This window comes from Carya illinoinensis, chromosome 5 (genome assembly GCF_018687715.1).
Source record: "Carya illinoinensis cultivar Pawnee chromosome 5, C.illinoinensisPawnee_v1, whole genome shotgun sequence".
Lineage (NCBI taxonomy): Eukaryota > Viridiplantae > Streptophyta > Magnoliopsida > Fagales > Juglandaceae > Carya > Carya illinoinensis.
In genome coordinates this window covers 15828667-15847739 of record NC_056756.1, presented here as the reverse complement: position 1 = coordinate 15847739, position 19073 = coordinate 15828667, and the positions used below count along the sequence as shown (strand labels likewise).

General features: G+C 33.1%; 1 protein-coding gene and 1 long non-coding RNA gene across 5 annotated transcripts; one reads left to right on the top strand and one right to left on the bottom strand.

Moving 5' to 3' along the window:
* Positions 1–236: 236 nt before the first annotated feature.
* Positions 237–4160, bottom strand: LOC122310562. Of its 4 annotated transcripts, XM_043124540.1 has the most exons (8): positions 3999–4155; positions 3362–3464; positions 2331–2486; positions 1904–1966; positions 1752–1799; positions 1576–1626; positions 752–818; positions 237–662 (listed from the first exon to the last, which is right to left on the bottom strand). In XM_043124540.1, exons 3-8 carry the CDS (start codon positions 2475–2477, stop codon positions 526–528), a joined length of 513 nt encoding a protein of 170 aa, XP_042980474.1. In that variant the 5' UTR covers positions 2478–2486; positions 3362–3464; positions 3999–4155; the 3' UTR covers positions 237–525. The 4 variants fall into 4 exon arrangements, with proteins under 4 accessions (XP_042980474.1, XP_042980476.1, XP_042980472.1 ...); XM_043124542.1 differs by lacking the exon at positions 3362–3464 and having other exon boundaries at positions 237–629; positions 3999–4160; XM_043124538.1 differs by lacking the exon at positions 3362–3464 and having other exon boundaries at positions 3999–4157.
* Positions 4161–14241: 10081 nt separating this feature from the next.
* LOC122309559 lies at positions 14242–17257 on the top strand. The gene is made up of 2 exons (XR_006242456.1): positions 14242–14699; positions 14875–17257. It is a non-coding gene; the product is annotated as an uncharacterized LOC122309559 (long non-coding RNA).
* The last annotated feature ends 1816 nt before the right edge of the window (positions 17258–19073 follow it).

The following is a 19073-nucleotide window of genomic DNA, read 5'->3' as shown; positions in this document are numbered from 1 at the left end:
GGGGTTTCCAATTATAATATTGAACAATATGTATTTTAGAAATTTGTGTTGAGAAGATAAACTAAATTTATATATACTTCCACCAAAAGAATGCAAGGAATGAATCCTTTGAGGGCAGATCTCTGTCTTTTTCTGAGACTTTTAACAGTTGAAATTTATCTTACAGTATTTTAGGATCTGTAGTCTCATACCAGATATAAAGGCATTTGTATTTTTATGCAACTTCAAAAGCCTAATTTAACTCTTAAATCAATCTTTGTAGTATAAATGATCTTGCCTTTTCTCCTCGTGTTATCTACAAAGTGGTTTGGGAGGGGAATAAAAAAGAAAAGAAAAGAAAGAGAGGTCTACAAAGAGGTTATTGGAGATGGCTTGTAGGTACTCCAATATTACATTACTCGTTATAGCTAATGCAAAATTTGGTATGTTTTACTTATTTTCTTAAGCACAAAAAGGTCTGATCATCAGCTTCTAACTTCATATTTAAGTGCAGCTTGGTCAGATATAAATTACAGCACATAACAGCTACTCGGGGCAGATCTGATCCTTTGAATCAGCACTTTTATTGTTGCCACCATCATAAATGTAGTTGTTATCGTCCCCACCATCAAATGTGCTACCGTGGTCCTCTGAAGAAATGGTATTATTGTTGCCATCATCGACTGTTTAAAAAGAAAAAAAGAAAAGGGGAGCTGAAACATGCAAATACTGGGTCAATTTCATTGATCTAGGACATGGATCGTGTATATACCTTCACCACCATCATCAGCGGGAGCATAAGCTGAGCGCCTTGAACGAACTTGCTGATGTGGTGTGGGCTGATGATCGTGATCGAGAGAGAGAGAGAGAGAGAACATTGTTAGAAACGGCCACAGATACAAAAATAAAATAACAAACAAATATCCTTAGATGTAAAGACTATAATTAACCTTATGCTGCTGTGAATTGACTCATAATATTTTTAACTTTATGTTTCCAATGATATAGTTGGTTATTTTTTATTTCTTCTTTCTGCAGAAGCTGCAATAATTATCACAGCACGTGTTGGTCACTGCTGAGTATTACTTTGGTCCAATAATTTATCGAAGTGAGATGCTTAGTGGTGCATTAATGGGCGGGGCACCAATGCAGCCACACAGAGTAATCTTATCGAATACATAAAAGCTAATGATAATAAAAGCCATACAAACAAAAGTCTTCAACCTCTAATTAGAGTACGTGGGGAGATCCTTTTAGCTGGCCGCGAGTTGTTTGAAGCCAGAGGTGCCAACTATTTTGTCCATCCATCTGAACAACCCATGCATGTATGATTTTTTCCTTTTTGCCTTTTTTTTTTTTTTACCATTTTGAGTAGGCAGTGGTTTACAGGTAGGATTTCATGACACTTTTTTTTTGATAAATAATAGGATTTCATGACACTTACCCCAGGCAGCTCTATATATGCAATTCCAAACCATAATGAACAACAAAAGCATTGGTTTTTCTCATAGCATGTAATGACCGATAAAACTAATAAAGGATAGTTTGTGTCAATAATTTGTTGAAGAAAAACAAGGGTATCTTGACAGGAAATACCTGCAACTTTGGGCGGAGTGCTTCAAGGGGTCCTTTGGGCTTTTGGGCTTGCTGCTCAACAGGTCAAAGGCCAAGACATTAAGATTTAAAATACAAACATTACGCAGTCAAGATCAAAGTTCAGAGTTATGGCAACTACAGTTATTTCGGTGTTCTAAAGCAATCAAAATGAGTACCTTTCCCAATGCCCAATCCGCAGAATCAAAAAAAGCTCGTTCATGATCCTAACAAAAGATCAAATTGCTTTGAGATGATTTTCACAAGGGAAAAAGCTGATCCAAACTAATGTCTTCTAAGAGAGAGAAGATAAAGAAGAAAAAGCATTCACCTTGGATATCAGTGGAGGCTTCTTGGGTAATAGTCCCCCATACTTTTTCTTGATTATTTCCTCCTACAGAAGACAGAATAGAAGACGATGTTTATACCTGATAAATCCCTATGAGACACCTGATGAGCATGGTATAATGAGAGGAAATTCTTAAAAACAAAAACCATTCTATCCAAAAAAACTGACCAGACAAACCACCTTAGATTTCAAATATCAGGCACCATTAAAAGGGGCAATAAACCACTCTGATTCTAAAATCTTACATTCCATTCTTTTCGGAGTATGTGGCTTGTATTGAAGTAGGTAATAAAAGAAAAAATGGAAGAAGATACCAGAAGTCTCTGAAGGTATAAATTTTCACCGTCCATATCCCGATTACAAAATGAGCCCCAGTACTTTCGTGTAAAATGAAGAAACAGCATCATACCTCCTGCTGTGGTGAAGGCATGAGATTCTCATCACTTTTATCCAAAGCTTTAAGGTCGTCCGTGGAACTGTCGCCACCATCTTGATTATAAAGAGTCTTATCTGTAAGCTCTTGCTCCTTTACATCCTCAATATTATTGCCTGACATTTTTGCTTTCTACACAATCGACAACCACCATGAACAAATGATTTTATATCTATCACAAATGAAAAACCAGACTTTTGAATGTGTCAAATGGTGGAGGCATTTTGGTTCGGTGTCCAAATAGCATAGAGAAATCGCACAGCAATTACACTGCAGACTAAATGAGTCCATTCATGTTGCCAGTCAACATAATAAAGTGACAAACATATGTGAAATGTCTGCAAAATACGCAGAGAAAGTTCAAGAGGGTGACATGACTATTTTCGTTCATTGTCCAAACAGTATAGAGAAATTGCACAGGGATTACGCTGGAGATTAAATGAGTCCAGTCAAGTTGCCAGTCAATGATACAGTCACAAACATTTGTCACATGTCTGCAAAATACGCAGAAAAAGCCCAGGAGTGTGATGACTATTTTGGTTCATTGTGCAAACAGTATAGAGAATTGCACAGGAATTACGCTGGAGATTAAATGAGTCTATTCATATTGCCAGTCAACATAACACTGTCTGCAAAAATAGGTAGAAAAAACCTAGGAGTGTGATATGACTATGAATTCATTCGATAGTCTCTGCACCAAAAAATATAGTGGGGACCATTACCCTTATACAACTGATGCTAATGAACTCACTTCCATTCTTGTCATTTTCCCTCGTTCAGTACAGGTATTTGATCATACTCATGATTATCTCTACCATCATCTCAAGAGGTATTTTGTACAAAAATTCTATTTATCATCCATTTCACCATTATCCTCTCAAAATCCTGTGATGTGGAATCAAATGATTGGCCCACAAGTTGGACATAATAAATAGTCTCCAATCATTTGATTCTACATAATGAGATGGTGGGAGAATGATGATAAAAGTGATGGTGGGTAGCATTACTCAGTCTCTTCAATATTTTCTTCTTTCTAGTTCACTGCGAATGAATGGATGATTGCTTAAGTATAGGTTCTGGCCACCAATCACAACTGTTCCTCAAAGCCGCCTGGACAAAATAAGACTAACCATATTATGTCATATTTATGAACTTTATTCTATTAATTGTTCGGAAACCAATAACAGATTAAATACCAAATTATATAAGAGGGCATAAAGATTTAAATTTGATCTGCGGAAGTGGTCAGAGGCTCATAGCTAGAGTTAATACATTGGAGAGTCAAATCCAAATTCTCATACTCATCCAAACTTTAAAATAAAAATTGTTATACAAGTCAACAAAGAACATCCCACTACCTAATTAAGAAAACGACTAGGCCAGTAAACAAAGCATTCATCCCAAGAATCATCAGTAATAAATGTAATGCCATAGAAAGAATGCTTCAAAAGTTTTCGAGCATTCAAACTATTGCCCATTTCACGCAAGTCAGAAAATGGAAACCGACCCAGGTGATAAAAGCTAATACATCAAATGGTCTGCGTATTTCTTTGAAGAATAATGCAATTTTGATATTAATACTGATATTGACGAATACCAAGCTCATTAAGGCACGGAAATAGGAGAATTTCAGAATAGGGAAACCTGATCGTAGCTCCGACAGAAAATATGAGGGAGGAATGAAGAGATCCGATTGCAGAACAGAGCAGAGGCGAGCCGCTAGAGAAGCTGCCCCGCCAGAATTCACCGTTTTGTCAGAGCGAATCTGCCCAAGGATTGAAGAGTACGCAACACGCAGAAATTCTCTGAGCGCGGGGTAGCGGCTGTGATGGGCTTGGAGAGTGAGTGGGCCGGCTTCACGACAGATCATGGGCTTTAGTTCCCGCAATATAAAACAATTATTTTTAAAACAATTAAAGATAAATATAATCCTTTGTAAATATATTTATATTTAATTGTTTTGACCAAAAAGAAAAAGGATGCCACGTAAATATAATTCATATAAGCTAATAGAAATAAAAAGGGACTATTTATCTAAGTTTTTATCAAACTGATAAATTTCTAAATATAACTATTTTTTATATTTTCATCAATTGTCGACACAAATCAATAGGATAAGTGAAATGTGTGTATTAGAGAATTTGAAAGAACCGCAACTCATTTACAATCAATTCGTGGCTTTATAGTAAAATAATATATTTATAAGAAGCTCGCGTTGTCACCTCCGACCATCGTCTTCATTCTCGCACGGAACATGTCTTTTTTAGTGGGAAAGCTTGATGAAATCGTTATGAAATTATTATCTCTATTTTGCTCTAACAAGAGTACGTCTTGCTGTCTGAATCGGGTCCTCCTGACGGTCCCTTTGAGCCTAGAGCTTTGTAGACAGAGAGAGAAATAGGGTTCGGTTTTCTTGCTTTATTTTGGAGATTTCTTTCACTTTGATACCCTGTGAAGTAGAGAGTTTTTTTAAATAGTTTTTGTGACACACTCAATTCTCATGTATAGACACATGAAAATTGAGATATTAAGATGATGATAATATGGGTCACACGCTCCAATGACAAATACTAAGTGTGTGCACATGCAACACATATAAGACAAAAAATACAAGAGATAAATTAAAGTCAATCAACTAAGTACCAAAATTATTAAATACAAATTCATTTAAATACAAGCGTTTCAAAAAGTATTATAGTTGTCCAATAAAAATATGATTAAGCCAAAATACAATAACAAAAAACGAGAAATAAATCTCAACACTCAAGAAAGTGATCCCCGATCACTCCTCCGGTAGAGTTACATCCTCAGGCTCTACATTTCCATCTGTAACAAAATCTATGATATCAAGAAACGGTACCACATGTAAGTAATAGACCAAACAGTCTAAGAGATAAAAATATATTCATGCAACAACAAATATGCGTGCATGTGATGAAATATGCATGAGACCCAAAAATCATTTTTTTCAAAAATCATTATTTTTCAACACAAGCCAAGATCTCATTTTGGCCCAAAAACCAAGTCTATTAAAAAATAACATCCGCCATTTTTCCAGAAAATGACCTAGTATAAAAATCCATCATTTTCTCAGAAAATAGTTCACATAAATCCATTTATCAAAACCGGTCATTTTTCTAGAAAATGACCCATTATCCATTTTTATCGTATGCACTATGATCTCCCCTAGAGAACATCTATACACCCTGGTTCCCTTCAGCACACCACAGGTAACAACCGTGCATGTAACTTTGTAACGAGCGATGCTCAGTTCCGCACCCAGCGCTTTTATGATCAAGCATCCTCTAGCCCCAGCAAGCAGAGGAGTCAAAGAGTTGGCACAAGAGCGTTATCATCCAATCTAATCCCGTTGTCTCTCAACAACAACCCAGTAGACGTCACTCAGTATATTCTACTCCCGAGTGACCAAAGGAGCTCTATCGAGATAATACCTTATCTCGGCTTGGGATCGTGATATACACGCACCCAAAAACCATTTCTCACATGCAAACTCAGTTTTCAAATATATACATGAACATGCATGCAATTATGCGAAAACTTAATTTGCATTTAAAAATATGAACATGCGTATAATTATGCAATATAAATAACATGACACAAATATTCAACAGCCAACAAATCCTAACATAATCCAATCACACAAACAACTTCATCTTCCAATCCAACTGACCTTCAACTCCTCGGACTCAACGTTCGGCACAACCAACCATATCACAAAAGATTTGTTAGTGCAAGATATATTTAAATCTCAAAAGGTTCTTTGGAAAATACTTACAGTGATGAAAGGCACTCTAGAAGATCAAAGGTCACGCTAAAAGCGGCAGAGCAGCAGTGGATCAACTATGTTTTCCAAGGAACGGCTGTGGGTCTCAAAATACCCAATTTTGAATTGGAATAAATGAAGACTTTGGATGGCTAGGGAAGGACTTAGAGGTATTGGTGAAGTTAATGGTGGTGGTTGGTCGTCGGTGGCTATCAAAAGCCAAAAAGCCCAAATCGGAGATGTTGCTCAAGGGGTTTCAAGGGTGGCGGATCTGGGTTGAAGATGGGTGGGTTAGGTTGCTGGAAGGCCAATTGTGAAGAGATGGTGGCCAATGGGGGCACGACAAAGGCGTAACGACAAAGAACCTGAATGAGTTTCCAATGCCACGGGAAAAGAGAGAGAGAGGGACCATGGGGATGGAGACTAGAGTGGGGGAGGTCGCTGGTGAGGAAGAAGATGGTTGGTGGTGGTGGCAATGTCCCAGAGCGGTAGACGACGACTCAAGAAGGAGAAACTCGTGGGTTTCAGGTGTTGCGGAGAGAGAGAGAGAGAGAGAGAGAGAGAGAGAGAGAGAGAGTGTGTGTGTGGGGGGGGGGGGGGGCTGAGAGGTGGAGGTGGTCATCGGCGTAAGGTGAGGACGGTGAGGTGGGCGATGACAACCGACAGTGCACAATGACTGGGCTGGCGGGAGAGAAAGACCCGGAGAGAAAATGGGAGGGGGTTGGTCGCGCACGGGGAAAAATAGGGGAGGGAAAGAAAAGAAGGGAAAAAGGAAGAAGAAAAAGAAAAAATGAAAAAAGAAAAAATGAATGGAAAGAAATGAGATCGAGCCTTTCATCTTGGGTCTAAAAATTTATCCAATGAAAAGGATTTAAAACGATAACTCAATTTAAAACACAGTAACTAAATAAAATAAAGTAATAAATCTAACAGTAAACTGATTTAAATTAAAGAGCATCTTAAATAACAATCAATAATTAACAATAAAATACATTGAATTAAATTTTACAGTTAAAAGTTGTAAAATAGTACCACGGGTAAATCATCTAAAATTCAAAACAATTTCGCCCATACCCCTAATAAATGCAATAATTACTTAGTTAAAATATACGTAAACATGTGGTATCACAGTTTTGATGGAGGAGACTTTGCTTGAAAATATCATACATTGGCCGAAGGTTGGTTGGACGACGAAGTAAGTGCAGCTGACCAAGTTGGAAATCCTGCAACTCTAGCTTTCGTCTAAGGAGATCTTTCTCAGCCAACTTAATCTTCTCGAGCTTGAAGCTCTAGTAAAGATTTGCGGTACAAATCACAAATTAGTATTACATACGGTTTTTGTTGTTCTCTTTCCTTTACTTTTCAGTGCTTGATTTCTCTGCAATTCAAGTCAGTGAATGGCTGCACATATAAGGTTATTTCCTGAATTTGAACATGTTTAGGAGTAAACATGTTTGGGAGTGGTGTTTTGTTTTTTATTTTTTTCCTTCAATTGTCATCCCTCATATTTGGAGGGCATTAAGATTTGAAAACCTAGGTTTCTGGAAGTAATGGGTGGCTTTGTTTGTGAGGCACATTAGGAAGCAAGCTATGTCTTGAAAGAAGTGGGGGCACGCACTAATTATATTTGATTGGTTGAATAGGTAATTGAATAAGAGCATCTTTAATGAATTATTTAAAGTTAAAGGACACTTTTGATAAATGTAAAATGAATTTAGTTTTTTATTATTCCATTTACATTAGTCTCCATATTAGAATAATTTTTTTTTCATTATATAATAATAAAATAATATAAGATGAATTTGATTTTGGCTATTCATATCAAATCTTCACGTTAGATTATCCATTTATTCATTATATAATAATGTGTAATTAATAATTAAAAAATATTAAAATTTTTTAATTATTAATTTATTTTATTTTATTATATTTTACTATTCTACCTATTATATGTTAATTAGTAATCATATTCTAATTAAATTATGGGTTAAAAATTATATTTCTTCAATTTTCACTTAACGCTAATAATCATAAATGTCTACTTAAATTCATCTAAAATTCTATATAAATGTCTTAATTACAAATCAAATTTCTATATTTTCCATCCAACTATATTTTTTTTCCATATTTTATTATACCCAACAACTATATGTACTCTATTTTCCAATCCAAACATATTTTATTCTACCAAACGTTCTGAAAATATCTAGAGGAGAGAATGAGAGTTACAGAAAAACAATAAAATAAAGATTTGCTCACGGTACAATAACAACCAAATTAGGTTTTATCTTTACATTTACTATAGCTAAAAGCTAGCGAATTTGATATTGACTAATCTGTTGCAAGCAACTTTTACCTTTAACAGTTAAAAAGTCATTTTATTTTTTAATATGAATAATCCGTTAACAATGCTCTAAGAACATTCAGTAGCAAGTTATTGAGGCATAAGACTCATCATTGGAGGTTTCTAAACTTTGCAGGTGACTAAACAAGGTTTTTCATTTGCAAAATGTGTTGCGTTGTATATAAAAGTATTTATGCGAGTAAAAAAGCAGTTATCTATATAATGTGCAAGCTTGATATCAAAATTCATACCATTTTCAAGAAAGGAAATTTTGCGAATGAAAAAATTCATACCATTTTCAAGTGTTATGGTTTTGTTCTTAGAATTGGCCATAAGAGCACTGACATTAGGCTCCCCATACATACTTATTCTCCAAATTTGGCAATTTATTTAGGAGAAGCTCTTATTTCCTCCTCCCATTCCCTATTTTAAGGTTTAACTTTATGCTATATATAGTGTTTCCCTTTTGGGAATGACTGTACATCCACTTTCATATTTTTAATTATTTTCAAGTATCCCTCTCTCTCTTCCCCTCCCGTGGCTTCGATGTCCCTTACTTAAAGAACAATGATCATCTCTTGCACTCTCCCTTTCGATGGCAATTTTTCACGAAATAGGTAAATTTTTCTTTCATGAAGGTTGAAAAACCTTACGATTTTGGTTTCATCTCTCACAAACTCAGACACACAATCTCTTCTTCATGCTGTCAGTGCAATGAGAAATTTTGCGCTTACAGTTTGTTTCTGTTCTACCATTTTGGGTTTCTGTAATTGTTAAATGTTAGGTTGATCTCAAAAACTCTAGTCCACTATTACAGATTCGTTTCTATTTATGCTTCTCTAGGGTTTCTATAATGGCATTTTTCTCGTAGGTTTTGGAAATTTTTTTGTATAATTATTGACCAAATTTTAGCTGTTTGATTTGTGTTTTGTGAAAATGAAGTGTTCTACTATTGAAAAAAAAAATCCATTTCAATGTGCTACAAATTTTACATGTTGTTTTGTTTTACTGCTAGTGATAAATTCCTTTAGATTTTAGTTCTTTCTTGTCCATTTCGTCGTTGCTCTACCATTTTGGGTCTCTATAACTCCATTGTTGAATGTTGAGATTGATCTCGATAACCCTAGCCCACTATTATTGATTGGTTTCTATGTATGCTTCTCTAGGGTTTATAATGGTAACTTGTGAGCAGGTTTTGGAAAAAAAATTGTATAATCAATGACCAAATTTTGGTTGTTTGATTTGTATTTTGTGAAATTGATATCTTCTGCTATTCAATTTAACTTTGCTATTGCAGTGTGCTACGAATTTGACATGCCGTTTGTTACATTATCAATGATGAATCCATACAGATTTTAGTTCTTTTTTATTTATGTTTTGTGAAATTGATGTGTTCTACTATTCAATCTACCTTTACCATTTAAGTATGCTATGAAGTTGATAGACATTTTGCTTTGTTTAATTGGGGCTAAGCATTTGTGCTTGTTTGATTTGTATTTTTTGAAATTGATTTAGAGATGCGTATGAGAAAATTTGAGAAAACCAATTTGATTATTTTGATTTTGATCTCGTGGTTATTTGTTTTGGTTATTTATTTTAGAAAATTCTTAGCAATCTTATGTCAAGATGTACTAAACTTTTGGGCCTGGTGTATGGGCATTTTCAATAGTTTTAATTATAATATAGTTTTATTGTTCACACTCTATGTTTGTGTTTTGAGGCTACTGTGAATGGGCAATAGTAGCACTTGTATGTAAAATTGATAAATATTATGGATGTATTTCACCTCTTTTCAATTTTGTATTTCAGTTATTGAGAATGAATTTGCAGTTTATCAAGTGTGTGATTTTTCTTAATGTGTGAAAAAAACATATTTTTATCTATTCTTTTCCTTCGGATGTGGCTAAAGCTTAGATCATTTTGATCACCGTTAAATCAAAAGGAAAACGATAATCTTGTTTGTTATTTATCCGTTACAAATAAAACACAGTTGGAAAATGGGAATATTTATTATTTCTAAAATTGTAATAATTTAAGAAATATTCTCGTATTGGGAGAAAAAAAATCAGTTTCGTGTTTAAAATTTACTTAGAAGTTGATTTTGCTCAACATAGGAAAAAGAAAAAGAGTGAGTAGTTAATATTGTAAATGGAAGTTAGAGAAAAAATAATAAAAAAATAGAGAAATATTATTTTAATAGAATAGAGAAAATACAGGAAATGAGATGTATAAGATTTTTGAAAGATTAGTAAAATTTAAGATAAAATTTTAAAAATAGTGTATTTTAACTAAAATTTAAATTTTTTTTATAGCGGATGAGATGTGATTATTCTAAGAAAACCAAAGTTGGCTCTTTTATATGCGGCAGCTATGGGTTGGTGTAGTAGTTTAATATACCTATTCGAAGATTTTGATTAAACTTTTATATAATATGTCTATTTGGAAAATCAATTTGGAAATGAGAAGAGATTAAAGAGAAGTGAATGCGCCTTATGATTTTTCTTGAAAGGAAATGTTTTTCAAGCTGTAATTTATTATTACTATTATTATTATTTAAGCATTTTATTAAAAATAATTTTAAAAATAGTTTTTCGGCTCTCGACTTAAAAAAATATATAAATTAATTTTAGACACCAACACAAGAGGACATGTACCACACGTGACAAAAATTGGATACCAAAAGCCATGCATGTGCCCCCACGCGCCTCATATGCATGTGGGCTTCGTTTTAGCTCTAGAGGTTGTCTTGTCTATACTTCACTTACCAAGGCGGAGAGTGCATATCACCTCCATCATTTTCGGTGTTTTTCGATATCGAAACACAAATTTCAGTCATCTTAATGTGTATGCATGTTGATAAGTGAGCAAAAATGCACCTCAAGTATAAGGGTGGATCACACTCTGTTTCCAAGAGTGGGACTGGTAAAAAAAATATTGTTCATGTCTTCTTCCTTGACCCAAGTTTCTAGTTTTTCTTAATTTTGATCTCCTATTTTCAATCGATCATAACTTACTTATAATAAGTCCGAATTAAGCATATGATATGTTAAACTAAAGCTTATGAACCCAGATTTCTAATCATATAAGATTTATTTCTAGAAAATAAGATTTGGTTTGTTAAAAGTTAGCTCAAAATCACAGTCCAAACATGAACTTCAAAATTAGGGATTTAGATTTCTTCTATATATAATGAAATTTCACCAAATTTAAGAGACATGTTTCTAACATTATAAGAAATTTTTTCATGTAGAGAATTCAAACTTAAAGCATGTTATACCATAACCTCTAATGAAAATTTCAAAACACAAACAATCATGACATATCATCAATTAAATGCTTTTAAATTCATTTCAAAGTATCAGACAACAAATAATCATATTCATGTGGGTGAAAATAAGTGACAAAGTCTCTGATATCAATGTTAAATAAGGTTAATTCGAATTACTTCAATGAGCATAATTTTTATAAGTTCGGATCTTTACTTGTCTTACAGCCCTCATCACCTTCTAAAGTCTTCTAAAAAATTTCACGTTTTAAAATCAAGAGATTTAGATGGTTTTTCTAGAAAATATTAGAAAGAGATGAGAGTTTTTCTTTTGCACATTCACTTTTTAATCCTTCTTAATTTCATGTATGTAGAACTCTTATTTAAAGAGGTTTCTCAAGCGAGGTTAATTAACTTCCTTGAAATTAAGTGCAGTAGTGGTCATGGGGAGTTAATTAATAATGTCTCCACCCATATGAACACAATATAGATCATGGGGCTACCCATTACCAATATAATGTATATCTATGACTGTATATATATAGTATTACTCAAATATTATATAACCTTATAATATTATATCCATTTGCGAGTAAATTATGCATATTATATAATATTATTGTTGGTGGTTTTCATGAGAGTAGAAAAGTTACTACTAAAATTTACAGTCAAAATGTTGTAGATCGAATTGTTTGTTTCCACTAATTTCCATTCCTAGAAAACAGAAGAAATTCGAAGAGAGAGAGAGAGTATTTATTAGAGTGTCACAATTTTTTTTTATGATAAGTAGAGTGTTACATTCTAAACAAGAAGGTGGAATGATATTTAGCTTCATAGAATATTATGTCAAACACTATGAACAACTAACTAGCTTGCAAGTTTGAGGTAGAAGAAGAAAATAGAAACGAACTCATTGCTTCGGTTATTTGTTTAATTTAGATAAGTATTAAGTACAATAAAAAATGACTATTTGTGATGAAAATAGAATTATTTTAATAAGAAATAATTATTTTCGTGAAAAATAATTAAGAGTAAATAAAGAGTTTTCTTGTGACAAATATTATATTCATGAAATGATTTTATAAAAATAAAATTTACAAACTAACATAATAATTAGATTATATAATACAGTAAATTTATTTTAAATTAAAAAAATTAATTTTATAATCACACGTACCAAAAGAAAATTATATCAACTACTTATTCCTTTTGTGAAATTTGTTATGAATCAAACATTTCCCTTAGCTAAAAGCAAATGAGTGTTGCATAACGCAATATGCCAAGTGTCAACTCAAAGGTCGGAAAATAGGGACTGCTGAGTTCAGAGAACCAGAGTTCTAAGAGTGCACGATGGCAGCCCATCGTATATCACGTCACCCCCATATCCATACCCATATCCATGATGTATATCACTATCCATCGCACATCTCACTAATTACGTCACAAATGCCCATCTCCCCTCCCATAACTTCTTTGGATCACGCTAGAGCTGTGGCTGTCGCTGGAAAACCCCTAGATTTAAGAAAAAATTTTAAAAATTTTTTTAAAATATTTTTAAATATTTAAAAAATATATAATAATTTATAATAATTTTAAACAATTTTTTCTGAAACATTAAGGGAAAAAAAAAACCAGCGGTAACCATCAGTGGCCTAAGCATTTCCCAACTTATTTTATCACTGATCTCTGAACATTCTGCATTTTTCTTGACCACCCCATGCCAACGTCGGTCACAACCCAAAGTTGAATATCTTTCTTATAATTCCCTGTCACCATTTTTTTTAATTAATTTCCTGACTGACATACGCATGCATGCTAGCTGGTGATCGAGTAACGTTTTTATAATTTGCCAAATGCTATGTATCAGTGTCCATTATCCAGCGATTAGTTGGTATAAAGATCAAAATTAATGGTCGAAAGTATTATACTTATATGTGATTTTACTTGAAATTTAAGAGATCTAGACGGGCATAGGCATAGCTTTTTCTTTGGCCGCACGTTTGCTGTACGAAAAAAAATCATCCTTCATCATTAACTTGAATTTGGCAGACGATAAGGTCATTTGCGGATGGTGCGTGCCGTGTGTGGAAAGTGCAGAATGTTGCGGTAAACGGGCACGATTTGCTGCCGTAGCCAAGTTAAAGACATGTATATTAATTTGATTTCTATTCCTAATACACAATATTTTTAGAAAAATTTTAATATGTATGTGTTTAAATATAAATGTAAAATTAACAAATCGATTGGATGAAAGTATATGGTGTAAGATTTTCTTGTAATATTTCTTTATAGATTATTCTATTTTTGAGTTCGTGTGTAAAAATATATCATCTACATCAAGTAATTATAAATTTGATTTATAATATTTAAATTTTAAAATTTTTATTTCGAATTAAATTATATCATGTAAATATTTATTAGATATATTATCCTTGTTGATTCTAAATATATATATATGTGTGTGTATGTTTAAATAGAAAAACAAGCGTGGCAAATCACGTTAGTGTGCGGTGTAACAGATGATAAGTAGTGTTTTTCTTTATCAATATCTGTCACGCATCCAAGTGGTTCAATCCCACTCCAACACGTTATACAAATAGGTGATCAGCGTATGCATGCAAACAAATACCATCGATCAAGAAGTCCTTGGACCTCGTTCTTTCAGTTTTACCAAAGAGAGCATCAGTCTTTGCCTTCAAACCTCATTTCCTCCTTACTGCAGAACAAAGCTAGCTCACAGAACAATATATATGCATGGCGATTCTTCTTCTTCTTCTTCTTCTTCTTCTTGATCTTGATCTTCAGCCCCTTATAAAAACCTCCTACGTGGAAAGTGCTTGCATCATGAGTTGCAGATCATCGATATCAAGTTGTCAGTTAACATGACTGCGTGGCATATAGAGATCATGGGATATATTATTTATCCAAGGTCTTACATGTGGATGATGGGAGGTACTGTGCTGCAGCCAAGGATGACTTGCCGGCATGCTTTCTTTCTATTAATTTATATATAGCTATATATAAATATTCAGATTCAAGGATATATTAAATATATATGACATGAATTGCTAGCTATTAATCGGCAAGTTATCTTTGGCTACATCTTTATCTTCTATTCACATGTTAGATCTATGATGATAATGACATCAATTAATGGCAAAGATGGTCATCGCAATCACTTCATGCCAGATGCTAGATGCTACAGAGATCAAGTGAGGTAATCTCTCTTCACAATACTTATCCATTCAAGTACTGATCTCCGATTCCTTCCACGTACCCTATAATTGTTTGAGAGTACAGTGATATTAATAATTTGTGCCTTGACCAAATTTACAGGTGCAAACTCAGTTTAGATTTCAGTCCCAATTCCCTGATCTCTATATATCTTCCCTCTTTCCCACTTACTACTCTCCCAACAAAATCAAATTAGTTCATGTAGACAAATGAAGATTTCCTCCTCTTTCTCTCCATTTTATTCCAATTTTTTTTTCCTTTTTCTTTGTTTTTTATTTTAGAATAAAGTTTGAGACAGAAAGATTAGATCATATTAGAAATATCGTAATTAGTGGACATGCATATATCATAAATCTAAAAATTGCCCAGTATTATAAGGTTTTGGTGATGACAGTACAACCCATTTAGTGTAATAAATAAAGTGACATAATTGGACTATTGACCCATCTTTAAAAGCTTATAAAGTCAGACCCATTTAATTCCATTCTTTAATGATGGGCAAATTGGAATTTGGGCAATATATATAGGTTATGGTTCATACTCTAGATTCATTCTTGATTTTATGCATCTCATCAATGTGAGTATGAGTAACAATATATGACACGGCTTCTAAACCCAACACCACCATGAAATGAAATTAGTGGGTTTGGATTTTATAAAAATGAGTTCGGATCAAAAAGAGTTGATCCGTTAAAATACGAATAATAAACGGATCAAAACGCTTAACCCTCAATAATTCGTTTAACTTTTATTTCAAAATTACAATTTGATTATTGTTGGGTTATAACATTGATATTTATCTATATGATTATATTTTTATTATTGAGATTCCAATTTTGGATCTATGTTCATTTTTGTTATTATAGGGTTTGTAATATTAATTTTATTATAGGTTAAATTATAAAAAATATTAATATTTTTTATAATTAGTAGGTAGTCTTAATATTTTTTTAGATATAGTAGCGACTAATAATATATATTTTAAATTTTATATAAAATTATGTTAATCATGTCAAATGGATTATGCGTATTATTTCAATTCATTTACATGAAACGGATTAAAATGAATTGTGTTATATTTCTAATTAATTATTAAATGGGTTAAAATGGATGACACGATAAGACCCATTATTTAAAGAAGTTTGATTAGGGTTTGAAGGTTTGACCTATTTAGCTTAACATGTTAGGTTTTGGTTGACTCATTTAGTCAAATATTCATGATTTGACACGACATGAACATAGTCTACAAACACAAATTGCCAAGCTGAGAGTTTTTACAAAGAATGAATCTTGGGCGCAAAATACTGAACTACTGCACTCTTCTCTCTTATTGTTACAAGTGCACTCTATCAAACCATCTCTTGCCACAGCTTGACATATGATCTCAACATATTCAGATTATCCAAATTTAACATGAGAGAGTTGTTTCAACTTTTCCTGGAAGTATCATCGCATTGATTTTTACACAAACCATCTTGCTCGAATTAACATGGGAATAGTTGGAATGCTTGATTGGGGTAGTTTATGTGGTAGATCGATGATGATTATAGTGGCTGGATGTTCAATAGAGCACCCGTCCCAAGATTTCGAAACGTTTAATAGGGAACGTTACCGAAGCTGTTCCAAAAATTAACGGGCCGGTCAATTTTAATCCTACCTAATAATTAAAATGTAGGCCGCAGAACCAGTTCTGCATGAGGCTGGTCAAACTTATATACAAGCATTCAAACCCACGAACGCAAAATGGGGAATAGAGCGCTCTCTACATTAATGAACTTCATTCTTTATCAACTTGATAAAAGCTCATTTAAAAAAAAAAAAAAAAAAAAAAAAAAAAACTTGATAAAAGCGAACTTGCTATATATGAACGGGTTTTCTTTCGTTTTATCGCAATTTCAATTGTCTCATGTGCATGCCTTCTTTCTCCTGCCCTATATATCTTGCACGTCATAGGCAGTGCTGCTGGATTTGGAGTATTCAAATATGTAAAGATCTCATGTTAAACCATTGTAGAAATTTAGTAGAGAATGTACCTATAGCCATTATGCGGTATTTATCTACTAAATGATTACATGTAGAATTACTCTTTAAGAAAGAGAAGAGCGCAATGGTTCAGTCTTTCATGTTCAATATTCCTTATTTGAAAAAATTCACAACCATAAAATGCATAGAGTCAAGAATAATTAATTTGGAGTACGAACCATAATCTATGTAATATCCAAACTTTAATTTCTTCCATCATAAAATAATGAAATTACATGAGTTTTTAATGGGTCTCTACCAATTTAATGCTCATTATCTAACCAAAATCATGGATTTCTAGAAGAGTTCTTCTACACTTAAGCCCTCCACTTTGCTAACACCACACACTCTGCCTATGTGGCTTTTTAAAATTTTTTATCACAAACCCAACATTTTTAAAAGCAAACCCACCGTTTGAAAATGTCCTTTTTTAACATAAATCCACCATTTTTTTCCAAGTTTGAACAAATCCACCTTCTGAAAACATCCTCTTTAACGCATCCACCATTTTTTTTCCCAAGAACAAACAATTTCTCCAACTCTCTAATATTAATGGCCATCAATCTTTCATTTTATTTACGTGGGAGAGCGTAGATCTGTGAAGAGGATAATTACTTCTCAAAAACCAACCATAGATTGTTAGGACTTCATCTTCAAAACTGTGAAAGTTCATCTCCAAATCAAGGGAAAGAATCGCATCTTAACATTGTACCTAGAAATTTTATTTTTAATGGGAAGGGAACTCCTTTCTTTTTTTTTTTTTTTTTTTTTGGGAGAAGAACCCATTTGGTGGCCGTTTGTCTCCATTTTTCTTGTTCTAAAGAGAGCAAAACAAATTATAAAAAAAAAAATTATATCATTGAGAATTTGTAGATGAGAGAGAGAGAGAGAGGGCTGTTCTGTTAGTAAAACAAGGAGGAAACACATGAGGGAGAAGATAAAGGGGGAAGGGAAGAGAGAGAAATGGATTTAGCAAGATTAGACCATTTTCACCTAAATCCGGTTTGCCACATCAGCTAGTATATGGAGTGGGAGAGTAGACCGGCTTTGAAGTAGACTTTCTCTTTCTATAGATATGTCAATAGTCCAATTATGTCATTGTATTGATATTCACATTTAATGGGGCTTGCAGACATTATCAAAATCTTATATTTACCAATTATATCATGTATAATTTATAATCTACGTAAATCCATTAGATTAAAATATTTCTAACAAGTGCAGCATGCAATAAGTAGTAGGATCGTAGGGCAAAGACAAGTACGCAAGTTTTGAACTATATAGTTAGCTTTATCAGTGAAAAACGGGGGGAAAACAGAAGATTAGAACTCAAGTGTTTCCAAGTTAGAAGCAGTGCATGCAGAAGATCGTCACAAGCTCGAAAACCTAGCATGACAAAATACGATCGATTTACCTCGGTGGGCCTAGACTGATGAGGCCCATTATTAATCAACACCCAGCCTTTTTTGTGATCACGGGATTAACATGTGTACTAATGTTGAATAGACGAGTATTGGTAAAAGTTTATGGACGTGGAACCTAACAAATTTAAAATTTTAGGAGAATTGATTATTCTCACTACTTAAGTCAAGAGTACTCCAATTATTTCATTTGATTCATATTTTTAAGTCTAAAATAAATAGTTAAATTGAAAATTTTAATTAGAATTCTGCTACATACAGTTACTTTTACGTATTCATTACGTATTTTATTGATATGATTGGTCAAAATAGTTATTTTATATTAAAAATAGTGACACAACTAATCACATTAATGAAATGCGTAAAAAATACATAAAAATAACTACACATAAAATTTTTGATTTAATAAACACGGTAAACATATTGATAAAAAAAACTAGAAAAAAAAATTAAGAAAGAAAAAAATAAATTTCAACCTTGCATTTCTTCTTGGATATATATAATTTTACATCTAAGTTTTTCATATATTGCAATTAAGAAAAAATGTTAAACTATGGAAACAATCTACAAAGAAATTTCCTCCCTTCTCTCTACCAGACACCTTCTCTCTACCTAGGCAACTTCTCTCCGTCAGTTTTCAAGATTCTCT